The 20,356-nt window shown below is 42.2% G+C and overlaps 1 protein-coding gene across 2 annotated transcripts in view; it reads right to left on the bottom strand.

The window, feature by feature from the left end:
• The window catches only part of ADCY2 (adenylate cyclase 2), a 435,133-nt gene that overhangs the window by 300,019 nt on the left and 114,758 nt on the right, over positions 1-20,356 (bottom strand). For both annotated transcript variants that reach the window (XM_016952932.4, XM_054684164.2), the window contains exon 3: positions 11,128-11,289. In XM_016952932.4, the coding sequence (XP_016808421.1) occupies positions 11,128-11,289 (162 nt within the window). The remainder of the gene's footprint in view (positions 1-11,127; positions 11,290-20,356) is intronic.

The raw sequence follows: 20,356 nt of genomic DNA, 5'->3' as shown, positions 1-20,356 counted from the left end.
ACACTACAGAGCTTAGTAATGCCTAAGCAGGCAAGAGAAGGGAAACCCCACAGTCTCTCTGGCCTTAAAGAATACATGGAACAGTCTGCAATAACCCATGGAGGGAAAGAAGTACAAGTGCAGTCCAACTGTGGGTGTTAGTATCTGTGTTGGGTTGAAAAGTAGACTCGCTCAAAAGTTATGTCCACTGGAAACCTCAAAATATGACTCTTTTGGAATAAGGTCTTTGCAGAAATAATTAAGTATGTTGCAATGAGATCATCTTGGATTTAGAGTGGCCCCTAAATACAATGAATCATGTCCTTATGAGAGACAGAAGAGAGGAAAGTGCAGGGACAAAGAGAAGAAGGACATGTGAAGACAGGGGCATAGATAGGACCTATGAAGACTGAGGCGAAGGCATGCCGAGGACTGCTGGCTGCCACCAGAAGCTAGGAGAGAGGCATAAAAGCAGTCTCCCTCATAACCTCCAGAGGGAACCACCCCTGCTAACACCTTGGTTTTGATTTCTGTGAGATAATAAATGTCAGAATTTATAAATCTCTGTTGTTTCAAGCATCCAAGTTTGTAGTAATTTGTTAGAGCAGCCCTTGGAAACCAATACCGTTTCTCATCTGGGGGGTGGTCGAAGAGATTCAAAGACATGGAGCTGTAGAAGTGCATTTCTTCAAGACCACAAAACTTAGATGTAGCATGGTCGGATCCATATTATCAAGGTACCATGAAGCTGGTCAGAGTTAGAGGAAAACGGCAGCCCTCCAGGTCGCCTGGGTAGCAGAAGTGGGCTTCTCTAAGAAACAAAACACTCTAGACAAAGAGTGGCATGATAATCTAAGATAACCAGCTCTCTATATGCCTACTCTTGTATTTCTCCCTCTTACTTATGCCAAGGAGTGATTTGAGGAACTGTGTCTCAAGGGTTTTCAAAGGCTGCTATTCCATTAACCTTCAGGAGCTCAGATCCTCAGGCATTAGCAGAACTTTCTAACTGCACTCATCAGTGTAGCGTAGGCTTCCAGTATCTTGCTAGGATGAAGTTCAGCCATGGCTGAGGGATATTTGTACATGTATGGGGTCCTATGGGAGCTCCTTGCGACCTGAGAAGCCATTCCTGTGAACCAGGTCCTGAGGGTTGAATAGGAGTTTGCCAGGCAGGGAAGGGGTAGGAAAGGCACTCTGGGCAGAGGGTACAGCATGTGTAAATACGTGGAGACAAGAACGAGCATGGCACTGTTGGGGCTCCCATGGCAGGGAGAATAGAAGACAAGGCTAGGAAGGTACATCGAGGCTACTGAAGGGTCCACAGAGGAACCAGGATTTCATTCTGAGGATGAAGGAAATCATCCTCAGAGGATGAAGCCACCAGGAATTTCAGGCAGAGAGTGAAGTGATCAGAGTTGTTTTTTGGATAGATGGTTATCTGGATGAGGTACTGGGGCTGGGAGACTTGGCTCTGAGATGTGTCATTTAAAACAGCTTCTCAGCAGTGGATCATACCTACAATCCCAGCCAAGATTCCTCCTTTGGGAGGCCAAGCTGGGAGGATCGCTTGAGGCCAGGAGTTCAAGACTGCAGTGAGCTATGATCATGCCATTGTCTTCCAGCCTGAGTGTCAGGGCAGTCAATCAGAACCAGACTTGGGCTCTGACAGTCTTACACATGTATGATCCAACTCTTGCCTTACTCAATTCATAGGTCATTTGGGTTTTGATTATGAACATATTTCCCAAAGCATTTTTACACCATTTCTAAAAGCTTATCTAAAATTATGCAAATTTAGCAAAATACCTTACTGCTGCTGCCTACTACTCATTGATGGCTAAGCACCAGATTAGCTTGATTCCAGGTTCTTTTTAGAGGTCATCACATCTAATCAGCACCAAGGCCAGCAACCAAACAAGGAGGTTGGCCATTGCTGCTGCCATTTTACAGATTCGAAAACTGAGCAAGCTAAATAATTAGGCTAAGCTCATGCCGTGTTGCAGCTTGGGTTCTCCAGGAAGCAGATTCTGAAATGAGGTTGTGTTTATTAGGGAGTGCCCTCAGGATCAGTTCCTGTAGGGAAAGACAGAAGTGGTGCTGGGCACAGGGAGAAGCTAACCTGCTATGCAAGTCCAACAACTAGCAAACTCACAGACACCCTGGAACTGAAACGGCTGTCAGAATTGCCTGCAATTGATCAAAATGGAAGGAGTTTATACCCTCAACTCTATCAGTCATGGATGTGGACCACCCTCACAAGGGCACAACCTCAGGCTGGCAGGTGTTTTCAAGCATTCCCCAAAGAAGCTGATGGCTGAAAGCCAGCTGCAGACAACACTCTCAATGGCCAGGAAGCCAATGTTTACTTGAGGGGTACCTGGGACATCTACTTCACTGCAGACAGCTGTGAAGTAGGAGAAGCAGAAGCCAACCCAGATTCTGCCTGAGGCCAAAATGCTTGCTCTTCCCACCCTCTCACATTCGCTTCCATGTCCAGACATTCACGAGATGCTGAGAGGGGTTTCAAAAATGACTAGCCCAGAGTCTGGCCATTGGGATCTCTCATCTCCTAGGAAAGGTAAAAATTGATGCACATTATTCTCAAAGAAAGCATGCTGTGATTATTGCTGCAAAAACAGAAAGCACATCCCCTCCCTCTGCTCCCAGCCTGCCCAGCTTGTTGCACCCTGAAAACATAATAATGTTGTGGCCTACCATCCAGTAGTTATTATTTTTAATACCTGATGCTTCTGAGCACTAACTATGCACCTGGCCCACTTAAGTCCTTTTCATCTATCCCTCATTTCCTCATTCCTGCTGCCCTAGGAAGAGGCCATGATAATCATTTCTGTTTTACAGATAACTAGGATCAGCCCAGCTCTGTCTCTCCCTGGACTGTCTCCAAGTGATGATGTGTACATCCTCCTTCCATGGCACCAACTCACTGGGTTTCTCCTTACTCTTTAAAGAGAATCTCTTAGAACCGGAGCAGTGCTCTTGTTGAAGTCAAGCTACAGATATATGATTCTCTTCAGTTCATATAACTTAGCAGATTCCTCATTCTGTGCTGCAAGAACATAGGAGGAGTCTGTCCTGTGTGACTCTCATTGGGGATGCTGATTTTCTTATTGTCTTACACGGTTTCAAAGATTGATTACTGATGGTTTAATAGATGCCTAGAATTAGTATCTTTCACAAACTACCCCCTCCCTAAAAAATAAACATTTGGAATGAGCAGAGCCTCATTATCTTTGTAAGTAATGGACCAAAGATGCAAGGATTGGGGAAATTAAGAGAAAAATCACTGCCAAGATGCCAAGTGAAACATTAGTGAGTGGTGCCTCTAGCCAACATTTAATCAACTTATAGTAAAGTATCATATTCGACATAAACCCATTGCTTAGAATAAACAGAATACAGGGTGCAGATGATGGAATCAAGAAGAGGACAGAGACAGTTAATGGATGGATGTCACTTTTTATTTTTAAATAAATTCTTCTTTTTTATGTTCCTTTGATCAAATCTCCAAGAGAAATTCATGTTATGATAGGGCTTCCCTGTACCTCTGTTCTCTCAATGCCCTCCACAAAACAGCTCCAAAATGCTGAAAATGAACCTAGGTTTCATTCTACCATTACAGTCAAATTGTTAGTTACCAACATGAAAGTTCTATGTCTCTAACTTTCTTGTATTTTTGTTCTAGAAATTGCCAGTGCATTTTTAAAGTCTGATGTCCTGCATTAAATGTTAATGCTGGTGTTTTGTTCACTGGCCCTACCAAAACTCTACCAAGGTATAGGTGTCAGGCCTGGGAAGAGACCAGGGAGGAGAAAGGAAAGCAGGGTGAGAAATGCATTTAGATTTGCTTTAGGATTTAGTCACATCAGGCACTTTCCTATTTTTAGCTCCTCCCAATCCTTACTCCCATTCCTTCCAATGTTAATGCCTTTGAAACAGGTAAGCAATGGCTTGCTAAACCTAAGAGATGGATTCTACTCAATCAATAGCTTCATGCTATACAGAATGGACAATGGTACAGTCTCCTTTTTCTTTTCCTGTGAAAAAAATTAATACCCTATGTTCCCTGAAGACAAACAGTCAGAACAGAGATCCAAATTCCTAACAATTAGTCTCTCCCACAGCCAGAAACTGGGCAGCTGGTAACCTGCTGTTTTTCCTTTGAGCTTCTCAGATTAGATCCTAAATGCAATTTAATTCCAGACTCCAATATACACTTTCTGAATTATACTTAAAAAGACTCAGTTACGTAACAAATCCACATTGCTATTGATTACACACTTGGCATAGATGATTTGCTGTATTAGGTGCAATCTAAAATTTTTCAAATTGTATCACAACTTAAATATATTAAAGCATCCACAGTGTAAACCCATCCTATAAAATTTATCTAACATATAAGTAATCCTGTTATAAAATCAATAAGCACTCCTTAGCTTTGCTTCTTTAATAAATATGGATTCTTGCATAACTGGCTTGCTTAAGTAAATCTATATTCAAATTACCCTCCCTCTCAAGTGAAAATAAAAGATATATGAAACAAAAATTCAGAACGTGCTATGAATACCAAGGAAATAAAAATGTAAGAAAAGTGAGTTTCAAATACAAAGTGCAATCATGATGTATAAATAGGAATATATGGAAATGCCTTGAGGTTGGCTCATTATTATGCCAACAGTGATACTAACCTACAAAAGTACAGCAAATGAAGAACAGGCACGATGTATATGTACGATGAAACAAGCAGGAAACACGCACAAGCTTTGGGCTGGACCAAGGCTCCTGACCTTTAGACCCACTGAGCCTGGCTGGAAGGCATGATCCCAGCCTCTGATATCCTCTGAGGGCCGCACCACTGCCACCACCCCTGGGGACCAGGCAGGAGGCAGCCACCACAACATGAGGTGGGTGGAGAGAAGGGTTTCACATCTTCTTTTCCTAGTCCCAATTTCCCTTTGCCTTGATATGATGGTAAGCAAAAAAGACTCCTTGCTTCTATCATGGAACTTACAGTCAAATGCATGTTATCCTATGATATAAGTAAAATTTTTATTTTCTACTTAATCATGAATTACTAAGGGCTTTTGGTTTTTACGCTAAATGTATCGTATAGAAATGATATATTCTTAACGTGGATAATATAAAACTGCTTCTCTTTAAGTTTTCTGATAATTAAATATTGTCTTCCCTTCATCATTAAGGGATTCCAGCATGTCTTCATAATCCCAGATTCCAGAAAAATGTTTCTTCGAAATTCAGTTAGGATAACAAAGAAAAAACAATTATTTTACAAACTTGCAGAGAACAGTACGAAATAAATCAGAGAGTGACTGAAAAATATCTCTTCCTCTTTCACTAATAATTGCTGTGTTCAAAATGTGTTAGTTCTCTTTCTTGTTCTACCTTTTCTCCCTTTTTTTCTTTATTGATATATAATAGTTGCACATATTTTGGAGGTATATATGATATTTCGATACTTGTTTACAAGGTGTAATGATCAAATCAGGGTACTTAAGGTAGCCCTCACCTCCAACCTTAATCCTTCCTTTGTGTTGGGGACATTACAATTCTTCTCTACTAACTATTTTGAAATATATAATGAATTGTTGTAAACTATAATTTCCCTACCATACTACCGAACACTAGAAATTATCCTTCTCTCTACCTGCATTTTTGTACTTGTGAACCAATTTTACCACCGCTTCCCTTCCCAGCCTTCCCTTTTCTTCTTGTCCTTCTCCTTCCTTCCTGCATGATTCAGCCCTAAAGCCATCAGACAAGGTCCTGTAAGGAAGCATCTGCACCAGCAGTGGATGGGGGAGGCCAAATTCATCCAAAGATGACAAAGCTGTGTGTGAGGTGCATCCAGAATGGGAAAGCCAACCGCAGGGGGACAGAGCCTGAGCAGAGGAGGGGACACCTAGGCACGGGGCAGCCCCACATGCGTGGGTGTCAGAGCTGGGACAGGGAAGAGGACACCCAGGTGAGGGGCAGCCACACACGCAAGGGGTATCAGAGCTGGGACAGGGGAGGGGATCCACACATGTGTGGGGTGTCAGAGCCTGGGCAAGGGAGGGGAACATGCTTGCAGGGGACAAGCTGGGTACAGGGATCAGAGCAGGAGCCAAGGGAGGAGGCATCTGCGCATGAGGAGGGGATGGCAGTAGAAACAGGAGGCTGGTTACAGACACAAATTGGTCCAATAAAGGAAATCTATCATAAATCATGGAAACTAGATATTTTTTACGGTTGATCAAGGGAGCTGCAATTGAAAGGGCAAAAACTGGAGTGAAACCTATGGTTGCTTGGAAGTGGAAATGTCCTTGAGAAGTCATGACTGTTAGTATATACAAACACACACACACACACACACACACACACACACACATCTATAATGTAGATGTAAATGGGTGTGGGCCTCACCTTGGTGCAGTGACACCCAATACCTAATGCCTAGATCATGCCTCTAAATGCTGTTCACTAAAAAAAAAGAAAAAGAAAAAAAGTCAGGGCTCCCAATTCTTTCATCAGAATCAGGACCCTAAAATCAGAGAGGGTTGATTTTAGGCCTGGAGCAGACAGGAATAAGATCAGCCAGAAAGATCTTGTTCCACTAGAAAGCAAGAAAGGGCTCCAAAGATGGTGGGAATGTGTCAAGAGGACACAGAGGCCAGCTTGAAGAGGTGCCCACTGCACAAACCAGAGGCAATGTGGACATCAAAATAAATAGCGATGGTGGCCAAGCGCAGTGGCTCATGCCTGTAATCCTAGCACTTTGGAAGGCCAAGGCTGGCGGATTGCCTGAGCTCAGGAGTTCGAGACCAGCCTGGGCAACATGGTGAAACCCTGTCTCCACTAAAATACAAAAAAGAAATTAGCCAGGCATGGCAGCGTGTGCCTGTAGTCCCAGCTACTTGGGAGGCTGAGACAGGAGAATTGCTTGAACTCGGGAGGCGGAGGTTGCAGCAAGCCGAGATTACACCACTGCACTCCAGCCTGGGTGACAGAGCGAGACTCCATCTCTAAAAAGTAAATAAATAAATAAAATAGTGATGCTAATGGTGTATAATTGATTTAACAAAATAGGAAAATACAAGACTGTATAGATATGAATAAATAAATAAATTGAAACAAGTTATATGCCTAGTTTCAAAGTGCCTTTCCACAAAATATGTCTTAATTATAAAGAGGAAAAGAGTAATTTCTATGCGAAAGAGTTGGATGGACAGAGCCATCATACAAGTGAATACCATAGGTAAGGAGACAAAGAGAAGCAATACAGCCCTGATTGCGCTCCGGGAGGATGCACCCACCATCGCTCTGTGATTCTTGCCAAAGATGCAGAACCGGAATCTATTCATGAGGAAGCATCAGACAAACTCAAGTTGAAAGACATATTACAAAATAACGGTCCTGCAATCTTCAAAAGTGTTAGGATCATAGGGCCAAAGAACCACTAAAGAATTGTTCCATCCTGTAGAAGATCAAAGAGACAGGAGAACACATTGCCATGTGTCATGCCATGCTTCTGAGCTAGGTCCTTTTGTGATGAAAGACATTGTAGGGAAAGCTGGAGGAACTTGAACAGGGTCCGGGCATCAGATGGCAGTCACACAGCAATGTGGACTTCCCAGTGTTGGCAGGTGTCTTGTAGTTATGTAGGAGAATGGTACTGTAGTAATACACACTAAAGCTTTTGGGGTGGTGGGGCATCAGATTGGCAACTTACCTCTAAACGGCTTAGCAAAAAAAATAATTCTCTGTACTCTATTTGCAACTTATTGGTAAGTCTGTTATTGTTTCAAAACAAAAGTTACAAAATATATTAGTGATTACACTTCAGGTTGAAAATGTGTTAAGGAATACCATCCATAATTTTCAGTTATTAATTAAATTTCCTTAATTAGGTGATACATCATGGCCTGAGAATGCCTTCTACTTCAAGGCAAATGCTGGTAAAATGAATTTCCTGAGAACAATGAACTCTCTTATGCAGCAGGGAAGGAGAATATGGATTTATCTTAAGTGAATATTTTGATTAACAGATAAGTTCTACGTGCTATAAGTGGATTGCCAATGTTCAAAGAAATAAAATGAAACAAAAACTTCTTAACATGGATCTGTGCGAAACAAAATGCACTCTTCCTTCCTTTGGTGGCTTAGAAGGCAGGGTGATATTGACTATAGTTTGCGGGCAACCTCTTTCTTCATATCAGGCCAGTATCCTTATTTTACATAGTGTTACATTCAACAATTACACTGCAGCAATACAACCACCAAATTTGTAACATTCTAATTTATACACACCATGCATAAAAAGAATTCAATAAAGTGTTTTTCTGGAACCTCAAAGCAGTGGTATTTTTAGGTTATATTTCCAACAGTGGCCAAGGGTACTGAAAGCTCCTTTCTTCATTACTGTGATGTTTACCTACAAACCTCCCATTTCAAATCTGTTCGCGTGTTCCACCTTTCCCAGCTCTTGGAATTACTGTGAAATTGTTTCTGAGAAAATGGGAAATGGACTTCATGTTATTCTGTTCTTTTGGGTGTTGTTCCTTTATAAAATACTATGGAGTGAAGCATTTTTATTCTTGGTGCTATTTTAGAATTATCACATCTCTGGCTGTTTGCTGATAAGATGTATTTTTCTTTGTCGGTTTTTGAAACTGAGTAAATAAAAATTTAAGATTCCATCTTTCCCACTTTTTTTTTTTTTTTTTACCAATGCAGGAAAATAAAAATGCTTAAACAAAAAACCCAGCTCAATAAAGAATACAGTATTCAGTGACCTGCGATACATAAAGTTCTTCATGCAGTACTTCCTTTTCCCTTTTTTGTTTTAACCCTGTTTGATTCTTACAGACAGGTATTAAAACCTCTTCTTCTGAAATATTTTTTGTCCTATTACATCTGCACCAGCAGATACTTCATTTATTCCTGAAGGAGCAGAAAGGATAAGCACAAGGGATGTGTTCCAGGGTACCCCAAATAGTGAAGGTGCTGTGAGCCATGGCATGTTTGAGTGTCTGATTGCTCATGTGAGAAGGGATTTCCCACAGTGGCTGAGCAAATTGTTTTCTCATTTCTTTGTTTTTTTTTTTTTTTTGAGACGGAGTTTTGCTCAGTCGCCCAGGCTGGAGTGCAGTGGCGCGATCTCGGCTCACTGCAAGCTCCGCCTCCTGGGTTCACGCCATTCTGCTGCCTCAGACTCCCTAGTAGCTGGGACTACAGGCGCCCACCACCACACCCGGCTAATTTTTTTTTTTTTTTTTTTTTTTTAAGTAGAGACGGGATTTCACCGTGTTAGCCAGGATGGTCTCGATCTCCTGACCTTGTGATCCGCCCGCCTCGGCCTCCCAAAATGCTGGGATTACAGGCATGAGCCACCGTGCCCAGCTGTTTTCTCATTTCTACTGCAAAAACATGCTCACCACCCTGACCCATATGTGAACACCTAATGTTGAGCTTAACAGCTCAAATAAATGAGAAGATGGAAGAGTGGAACTTATAGGAGAAAGGAGAGAATGCCCCACAGATACCCTCAGGAGAGGCTCTGAAGTGCAGAAACAGGAAGTGAAGGCTGGGGTAGAGATTGTATCCACAGGAGTGTTTCTTGCACTTCATCCCAGGCAAGGCTAGATTGTTCTTTTGAGTAGAAGGGTGGTTTCCAGGGGCTAGGGGTTGGGGAAAATGAGGAAAAGTTGGTCAAAGGATACACACTTTCTGTGATAAGATGAATAAGTGCTGGGGATGTAATGTACAGCATGGGTGGTGATGGATATGTTCATTAATCTGAATGTGACAACCATTACACAATGCATACATATAGCAAATCGTAATGTTGCACACCTTGAATACATACCACCTTAATTTGTCATTTAAATATTATAAAATAAAATACCCACCTTCATTCTCTCGTTGGATTAGTTACTGGCTGGCCTCTGTCTGTCTCAGGTGGTGCAGGTTCCTAGCATGTGTCAAAGGCAATGCAGAGAGGAGCCATATGGCCTTCCTCCTCTTCCTGGGAGTGGACGCTTCTTAGTAATATCCCAACAAGCCAGGGTGAAACTCTAGCCCACTGTGTAAAATTAGAGGCCACTGCCTCTACAGTCAGTGTGGATACAGGATGCTTAATGAATGCAGGTTTTCCTGGCTACTCTTAATGAATGTGATGTGATAAGCAGTAGGAGATGAGCATTGAAAAAAGTGATCCCCAGAAAGCTTTCCAACTGAGAGAGACTACTATAGACTCAAGAGTGAGCCTTCACCTCCACCTCAAGTTTCCAAATGAAATAGCACATCACGTGAAAGAAAAACTGGTTTCTCAGACCCAGCAGGGCTTAGGTGACCTATGCCTAAAGTTCCTTTAGAATGGCACAGTGCTGTCACAACTGCAATTTTCTCAGCCCCACTGCACTTTATGTCATGGCTGCATTTGTTGCAGTTGATCTCCACAGAGCAAATTAAACGCGCTTTTAATAGGTAAAACAGAGAATGTTAGGAATAGCTCCAAATCATCCTCATGTTTATAGGTGTACATAATTAGAAATCAAACAGCGTTTAAAATGCTTGTAACTAATGAAATAGAATGGCTTCTTTGAAATGCTATTTATTAGTAAGGCAAAATTTGTTGTTGTACCATTTTAAAGAATTAATTTTTTTTTAATGCTCATAGACCTGATAGAAAATTTTAAAATAAAGAAAATTTTTATCTTTGTAAAGAGGGTTTTGAATATCAAGGTAGAGCAAAGGTGGGAACAAACTATGAAATTAATCGTATAAGTTACTTCACTATAAAAATGAGTATTGAATTATAACATATAAGAACACCTTTTGACCATCAAAATCATACCACCATTCAGCAATCGCAAAATAGAATTGTCACATCCAACTTTCCTGCTACCATTACTTTTACAGTTGCTAATTGCTAAGTGACTGTTGATCCCACCAATGGCAGTGGAGTGGGGCTGGCTCCTCAGTGTTATAGGGGGTCAGCCTCAAGGGGCAGAAAGGGAACAGCTGCAGGTACCACACTACACACACCCTGAATGGGCCAGCAGCACCTGCCTCACCCCCTGGTGGGATGTGGAAAGTCATTCTCCATGGATGTGGAGGTGCACCCACCTGCCAGACCAGGTGCTCCTTGCCTCCCGGTGTTGCAGACAGGCAGACGCTAAGCACGATGGTGTGGGAGGAGGAGGTGAGGACGCTGGCAATGATGGCGTCTCGCATGTTGAAGGGCAGCATGGTGTACACCACGAAGATGATGAAGAGGAAGAACGATACCTACGGGCAGAGAAGAAGAACAATAAGAGTCACCAAATATTCTGGTTTCTAAGAGCCTCCTGTTTCCATCCCACTAAAGGCTGCATAGAACAGCATGAGACATGCTCATTTTAGAAATAATCTATAGACAAAATAGGGCAGTCGATGCAAATAAGTCCACTGGATTACAATAACAGACTAATCGTTGTGATGGAGAAAAGTTTGTTTTCAAAATTTTGGGACTTCACTTTGGTATCCAAACCACTCCATGAGTATGGATGCAAAGCTGGTCCTAAACTATCAGAGTTCTGTATCTTTGCTTTAGAACATGCACTGAGGATTCTTGAAGTGATCTACCAAACTGCAAAGGGAGACCCACAGAGGAGGGACAGGCATCATCGGGGACGGGGGTGGACAGGGTGGAGACCCCATGGAGGAGGGGCAGGTGTCATCAAGGGGAGTTAGTGAAAGCAGATGCCGAGAGCACGGGTATGTAACAAACAAAATAAAACAGCCTGCGGATGGCTCAGCTGCCGGGGAACTCAGCGTGGCAATTCCTCGAAGTTAAACATACATAGCAGTTCTACTCCTGTGTATATTTCCAATAGAATTGAAAACAGGTACTGAAACAGATAAATGTACACCCATTTCATAACATCATTTTCCTAGCAAGCAACCCCAAGGTGGAAACACAAATGTTTAGCACAGGATGAATAAACAATATGTGGTATATCCACACAATAGAATATTGTTCAGCCTTAACATGGAGTAAGATGCGAATGCATGCTACCATACAGGGGAACCTCAAAAACATGCTAAGTGAATAAAATCTGGGCAAAAGACCTCATAGTGTATGATTCCTTTTACATCAAATATCCAGAATAAGTAAACCCATAGGGATGGAAAGCAGATTGGGGGTTGCCAGGAGCTGGGGGAAGGGGACTGGCTGGGGAACGGAGAGTAGCTGCTGACTAGGTGCACGGTTTCCTTCGGGGATGATGAAAACTTCTCTGAAACCAGATGAGGTGTTGGTTGCACAACATTGGAAATGCCACCTTAAATTGGGTAATTTATGTTGTGTGAATTTCAGCTCAATCAAAACAATCAACATGAAACCTCTCAAAGAAATGTTTGGCATGAAAAAGAAAATGGTTTAGTAGGTAATAAAAAACGATCATTTTCATTACAAAAGGAGCAGAGATAGAAGAACATCAAAAAGGATGAAAGGTGAACAATCCAGTTGGAAGGGACTGAGGTCAGGGAAATAGGGAATGGGACATGTGGCCAGCTTCCCATGCGGCTCTTGACTCCAAGCAGAAGGGAAGCTAAGGAAAGCATGCCCCACTTTCAGTGTGACCTGTGTCACCTGAAGGGGACGCTCAAGCGCTGCACAGCTGGAAGGACGTGGTGCAATCACGCCAGCGCTTCTGGTACCAAGTCTGGATGTGAGCTCCTGAGAAGAATGTGGGCAATAAGCTAGGCTCCCGACGGATTTAAAGAGAGAAGCCTGGGAGAAAACCAGGCTTCTTCTCTCCTGGGAATCTGCACCACGTATTACAACCTGAAAAGAACCATCTGTCACCACTTCACTATTCCAGGGTGGTGTCTGATCAGCTGTATTTATGTAATTGTCATACACAAAAGAGCACAGGAAAGATTCAGGAGACACAGCCTAAAAATAAACATGGGTCCTGAAAAGGCACTCTTCGATTTGGCACTCCAAGCTTTTTGGAATAGGCTTGCTGAATGAATGCTTATTAAGGCACTCCGACCTGAAGAAGCATTCATTCTGCAAGCCTGTGTGAAGCTCCTGTAAATGCAGCCAGGTTCTGGAGGTGGAGGGTGCAGGACAGAGCCCCAGCTCTCAGGGGCCTCAGGGCCCAGCAGAAGAGATGGTCATGCATGCAGCTGTCATCTCACAGTCTGCGTCCTGAGAGAAGGGCACCTGCCCTCACTGGGAGGAGACAACAGGGTGGACTCTGAGCACCTTCTCTAATTCTTCTGAGTCCAGCCGTCTCGGGACGACAGCCAGGAGAAACCCACTGTGAGTGGGAAAAATGACCCGGAATCCTCATCAGGAAGCCCAGATTGGGCATGGACCATCTGCTTCATGCCCCCATCTCCTCCCATTCAATCTATATTTAAAAGGGCCCTCAGGCCAAAAACTGTGGGGGAACACATTGCCATAGCAATATTTTTTTCTGGTAAATATTTTTTCTTTCACCTCTTTAAAAATAAAGACTCTGAAGGTTCTTTCAGTAAAGCATTATTATTTAGCATCATATGCATTCCACTTGTTCCATTTCATATTTGGGATGTGAAACCAAGGCAAAAACTATTGTCTTAGACCGTTTATGTATAAAAATGGAAAGTTTGGCTGGGAAGACATATCAGGCATGCCTTTGGAGGGACTTGTAGTAAGTGATGCTCTATCTACACAGGCAGGCTGGGGCACCTCCCTCACTTCATCTTCCCAAGGAAGGAACATGCATGAGTTCTAGCCCCAAAATCATCTTCCAAAACCACTAAGAGCTACCATCAGCACACACTGGTGGTGTTCTGTGCAGATCCTTTCCCGGGTCTCCAACGAATCTGACTGAGAACCATTGAGCTAACAGAAAGGTTTCTTTAGGAATGGGAAAATCAATTGTTGTGTATTTATAGCTTATTGAGCAAATGAAATTTACTTTGGAATCTCTGTATTGCCCTCCCAATTTACAGAAAGTATGTTCGATTAAGATACTGTTTTTTCTACACATAACATTTATGTAAAATCTTATATCCCACAACAGGTATTAAATGAATAATTTCAGGTACCAGAGTTGACAATTACAAAAGAGAACCTCTCTTTTATGATTACATATTTGCTTCTATGCAAAAAACTTCAGCATTTCTTTAAAATTATCATAACTTTTGAGTAGCTTAATTTTGGATAACTTTAAAATTCTAATACCGTCTCCATTAAAATATACTTCTGCAAATATTTTGAGCCTTGAAATGGAAGTCTGTGGAAGGCTTATCCACAATAACCAAATGGAAAATAGATCTTCAGTTTTCTGAATACAGAAGTCCCTGTTAAGTATTCATTATGAGATGGCAAAATTAATTTCCCAGGGTCAATTGCGCAAATTGCATTAAATCAAATCAGAGGTTTCCGTGGTAGCATTTCAGGAGTTTGGCTAGTGGTGCTTGGGGAGTGTTCGGCAGGCAGGACAGGGAGGAAGAAACTCAACTGCAGCTTCGAGTCCCATAGGGAGAATGTTCTTCACTCCTTATTAATCTCAAAGAGTTCTCATTTTTTTTAAGCCTGCTTTCCAATGCAACTTCAAATAGGGCCATATGTAAAACTAAAATGGATTTGGCACATGTAAAGAATGTGTGGGTAAAAAGCTCCAGATAGTCGAATGCTATCTCTTGGGTTTCCATGTTACCATGGGGACATTCCCCATGGATGACATTCCCCTTAGATGTACCTCTGTCCAGAGGCTAAAGAGGGCAGAGCCAGGGATCTCATTCCTGTGATCCTCTGCAGAAACCCCAAGTTTGCACAATAGCTGAGGCAACAGCACTCATTCCAATAAAAGTTTCAAGTGTGTCTCTTAACTCCAGCTCCGCACTTGCCTTTTGCAAGACATGCCTATCTTCCTACGTATCTTCTACTTGCATCTCAAGCTCCACAAGTTTCAAATCAACCAAGAGCTTCTTTATGTTCTTAAACCTGTTTGTCTTGCAGGATAACTCAAGTCTGCCCATAATGGCTCTGTCTCCAATAACCCAGGTGCAAATCCTTGAAAGTCACCTTTGAAAATTCTCTCCTCACACCTACACTCAAAAACAGGGTCTTCTCATTTTAGGATTCCAGACCAGTGGGTTGTCTCTGTCTGTCTGCTTCTCTCCATCCTAACCTCACTGAGCTGGTTACTGGCGTTTCTGTTTGTTAGGAAATAGAGTTCTATACTCTTTCCCTCTTTGCCCTGCTGCAAACAAGGGAAACAGAGTATGTACCCTTCCTCCTTCGTGTCCATTCCATGCCTTTCTCCAAGCCTCGGGTAACCATCAGGACTCTTTACAAATAACTATTGCTTTCTTCCTTCTGGGCATGTAATATAATTGCATTTCACTATTGTCATTTCAGTTAGGTGAGGGGCGAGTGGAAACTTTAAAATCTCATGCACTGTTAGCCATGTCCTCTTGCCTCCCTGGCAATCATGGAAACACGGAGTTGAGGCTTCTCCCATTCTGGGTCCCCAGACCCAGACTGAGCAGCACAGTCTCTCAGCTGACCCACACAAACCTGTGTTCATGTGAGTGGTGACAATCCTTTGTGATGTTAAGCCCGGAATTCCTAAGCACAGTTCAACTGGTCCTGACTGATACCAAGTTTACAGAAACACACACCCACACTCATGGGATGTCTTACTGATGTCATATTTATAAAAATTGGGTGCTTTTATATATAATACTCTGCAATTTGCATTTTTTCAATTAACTATACATCATGGGCCTCTTTCCAGGTCTATAATCACAAATATATTATTTACTTTTTACTAGCTGCAAAATATTCCACGGCAATGGGTGCACCATCTTTGACTCTAGTATTTCCCCACTGATGCTCTCCCTCCTAGCAGGATGGGAGCCCTTGTCTAATGCTGCAGTAATGCTCCTTCAGTTCTTCCTTGCTCCAACACCATCCTTTCTCTAATCCAGATAGCATTCTACTGCCAGATGCGTGATTCTGAATGCACAGGTCTCACGTGTTTCTCCCTTGGATGAAAACCTCCTGTAGCTGGCCTCAGACCACCTGCACAAAATGGAAAACCCTCCCCTGCCTCCACCCACACCCTCTAGTCCTCTTCATTGGCTTTACTTATTCACAGCATTTAAAGTTCCCATTTATTTGTTAATTTTCTCCCCTGACATGGGTAAGCATAGTGACAAAACCAGGAACTTGATTCACTCATAGCCAAGACCCCAATGCCCAGGACAGTACCTCACATATGGTAGATGCTTCATGAATATTTGCTGTCTGCAGGAAAGACTATTATACATCCTAATATGAACCAAGCCATGACCACCTCATTAGCATCTACTCACCAAATGCATCTCTAAAAACATTCCAACATCCTCCTTGTTCCAACTGGACTCGCCATTAGCTATAGACATGCTAATTTTCAAATTACCATTTCTCTATTTAGTAGATCAATTACATTGAAACACTCAACTGGACAGACATTTGTCAGATGCCTATGGCAGGCAACAGCAGATACTGGGTTGAATCAGGAGCAGGCTCAGTTTGGGCAGCCCGTGTTCTCAGCCCAGAGAAGCTGGCCCCTTGCAAATCCCCCACTCAACTCTCTTGACTCAGCACATCTGCTCCCGCCTACCCCAAAACATAAGATCTTCCAAAGAAGGCCACTTTTGAAGAGTTTGATACAACAAAAACTCACTAGGCAAGGAGAACATGAACACTGTCACCACTTTTTCATGAAGAAAGCTCTTTTGTGGAGCCAAGCTCAAGCTCATCTTCTTTCTGGAGGGTGGGCATAACCCCCTGGGTGAGTGTGCAGTAAGAGCTCCTTGTGCTAATGAGATTCTGAGCTGAATTTTTTAAAAGGCAGTGGCATAATTGTGCAGCCGAACAAAGGTAGAGTGGAAGGGACCATTTAATCCATCTCTTCAAAGGCAGGCTGCAGAAAGCATAGGACTTGGAAGACAAGCTGCTCCAATGATTTCATGGCTTCTTCAGATCATGTGTCAAGGGCATTAGCTTCTTGAGGCTGATGTAACAAATTATCACAAAGTGGGTGGCTTTAAACAACAAAAAATTTTTCTCTCACAGTTGGGAGGCTAAAAATTTAAAATCAAGGTGTCAGCAGGGTTTGTTCCTCCTGGAGGCTTTGAGGAAGAATCTATTGCAGATTCTGGTGGCTCCCAGCAATCCTGAGCAACCTCTGATCACTCCACTGCCATCTTACATGGCCTTGCTCCCATGTGTCTGTGCCTGTGCACAGCGTTCTCTTCTCCGTGTATCTCTGTCCAAATTTCCCTCTTGCTATAAAGACCCCAGTCATTGGATTTGGGATGGATCCTAAATCCAGTATGACCTCATCTTAACCTGATGACATCTGCAAAGACCCTATTTTCAAATAAGGTCACATTCACAAGTACTGCGGGCTGGGACTTCAATATATCTTTCTTGGAGAACACAATTCAACCCATAACATCAGGTTTATGCTGTAATCAAACCAGGGTTTAGATCTCAAGTATTTTCTGCCCACTTCACATCCCATGTTCCATTCCTGAGTCAGACATGAAAGGCAAGTGTCTATAATATCAAGGTTACTTACAATTTATAAATCCAAACTAATTTGATAGAAATATTCTATTTTTACTTTTTGGACATAAAATTACTATGAAAATGGAGAAGAGTTGAGGTACAGCTTAAGCAAATGTAGATCAGGGTCATGGATAGGTCCTGACTTGATTCTACACACATCAGGTCTATCAGGGTTCCACTCTGTCTCAGGCCTCTGCTTCAAGGTCCATGGACTTTCACAGTGTGGCTCAGTATTTCTTTCAGAGTGCAATGACAGGCCAAAATATTCCCAAATATGCCAATCATAGATTAAAAGATGAAGCTTCTGGTTTTATCTTTCAAATGACACTCAACTCTAATGTATGAATGGAGTGTTTCCATTTGTTGCATTCTTCCCTGGAATGTATAAGCAAGCAGAATCAGCAAGCTAATCAAGATTAGCTACGGAAAGCACAGTGGTTCTGTGGAGAACACACCATCAGAGAAATACTTCCTATTTTTGTTAGGCTAGTAACATTAAAGGAAATAACATCTCAGTGACCATAATGTATTTTATAACCAAAGGCAGAGCAATTAAAATCATTTTTCTCTCCAAAAAAATCTAAGAAATTAGAAATACCATAGTATTTACAGTAGTAACTTAATTTTCAAAGACACAGATTTTACCAAAAACCATGGGAATTATACCTTCCAACAATAGTACCGGGGCATAGTTCTTATACATTGTATCTCGTTGTTGCAGAATACAACTAGAAATGCCAAAATTTAGTAAAAATAGTCCAAGGAAATTTAGAATTCTTAAACATATTAATCTAATTGAGCATTCTTAATGGTAAGTTCTAAGTTCAAAGTAATGTTTTCTCATTGGATGTCATCTATATCTCAAAGAATTGATGACTTTGAGAATACTGATGACTTTGATACCATTTATTAATTAGGTACATTGTTTAAACTTTCTGGAAACATAACTAGAAAGCTGTATAGTGGAAATGTACTTTAACATTTTTGATAACAAAATCTGCAAAACAATAAACATGTTTTCACCTAGATGATTATTTTCTTATCTTGTTCCTTGATAATACTTCACGTAAGGATTACTCTGAGTCACAAGTTCTTTTCATACAAATATCACAACCGTGTAAAGGCATCTTCTGTTTAATTGGGGGAACCTCATCCATCCCAATGTCTAATGCTAAACTGTCAGTGTTACAGATTCTTTGAGTATCTCTTTATGATTACCCTGTTTCTCAAATTTAACTTCTTTTCTCTTCTCCTCTCTCCCCATATCTTTCTCTCTCTCTCTCTCTCTCTCTCTGTGTGTGTGTGTGTGTGTGTGTGTGTGTGTGTGTGTGTCATGTATTTTCCACATATTCTCCCCCACTGAAATTCCATCACATCCCAGCTCTGGTTCAGTTGAGAAATCACCTCTTCCCATGTCAAAGACCCAGGCGGACCCACAAGTATACAACCAAGAGAGGGTCTACTGTGTCTCCAGTCTGACATCTCCTCATCTCCTCTACAGAGGTCTGGATCTCTGGACCAGGTTTCAGCAGCAGTTCAGGTCTCAATGCTTCCAGATGCTTCCACAGGTCTCTTAGATTACATTCTCTTTTCAATGACTCTGGCTTCCCCAGGCTTCACAGAACTTCACATGGGGCTGCAGGCTGAGCTCCACTGGCTCAGCTCTAAGGTCGAACTCCTAATTCCCATGTTCATATACCATAGTGGATTACACAGACCTTATGACCAAATTGTTAATATTATTTACAGGAAGACATGACACAGAGACTCTAGATTATCAAAACAGGCCTGGAATATGTGGATGCAATTTTCACAAGGAATATTTTATGCCCCAACTCCAATGAATCTCTGTCCTTCTTGTACTCTCTCCCATCTCATTTAATAAAACCCCTAATCCCCAAACCTAGGAACTATTCTTAATAGTTTTCTCTTCCTCATTCTTTCCATCCCTACAAAAACATCCAGAGCCCATCTACTCCCTCCTGCCTGTGGCTACAACATCATCCAAATCACATGATCATCCCTGGATTCCTACAACAGCATCCAAATAGCCTTTCTTACACCAGTGTCCCCTAGAATGAATTTTCCACACAGAAGTCAAAGCAATATGTTAAAAAGTTAAATCTGATAACAGTAATCCTCCTCTGTTTATAGCCCTCTGATGGTTCTCTTTTTTTTTTTTTTTTTTTTTTTTTTTTGATGGACTCATGCTCTACTGCCCAGGCTGGAGTGTAATGGTGTGATCTTCGTTCACTGCAACCTTCATCTCCCAGGTTCAAATGATTCTCCTGCCTCAGCTTCCCAAATAGCTAGAATTACAGGTGTGCACCACCACGCCTGGCTAATGTTTGTATATTTAGTAGAGACGGGTTTCACCATGTTGTCCAGGCTGGTCTTGAACTCCTGGCCTCAAGTAATCTGCCCACCTCAGCCTCCCAAAGTGCTGGGATTACAGGTGGAGCGTCTGGCCCCTCCAGTGATTTTCTGTAACACTTAGAATAAATTCCAAGTCCTTATCATGCCAATAAGGGTCTCTCATGATCTAGTCCTGGTGCTATCTCCAGTCTCCCATCCTACCAACTCCCATCACTGCCATGTTCATACTCCCTCTACACCGGCCCTCCTGCTGGTCCCTGAGCAACCGCAAGACCTTTGCACTGGTTGTTTTTCTGCCCCAAAGTCCTTCCCCAAATCTTTCCTTGGCTGGCTGTTTCTTGTCATTCAAGCTTACCACTCAATTGTCACCTCCCC

The sequence above is a fragment of the Pan troglodytes genome, chromosome 4 (genome assembly GCF_028858775.2).
Source record: "Pan troglodytes isolate AG18354 chromosome 4, NHGRI_mPanTro3-v2.0_pri, whole genome shotgun sequence".
NCBI classification, from domain to species: domain Eukaryota; kingdom Metazoa; phylum Chordata; class Mammalia; order Primates; family Hominidae; genus Pan; species Pan troglodytes.
The sequence above is the reverse complement of the archived record's forward strand: the minus strand, read 5'-3'. Positions and strand labels throughout refer to the sequence as shown.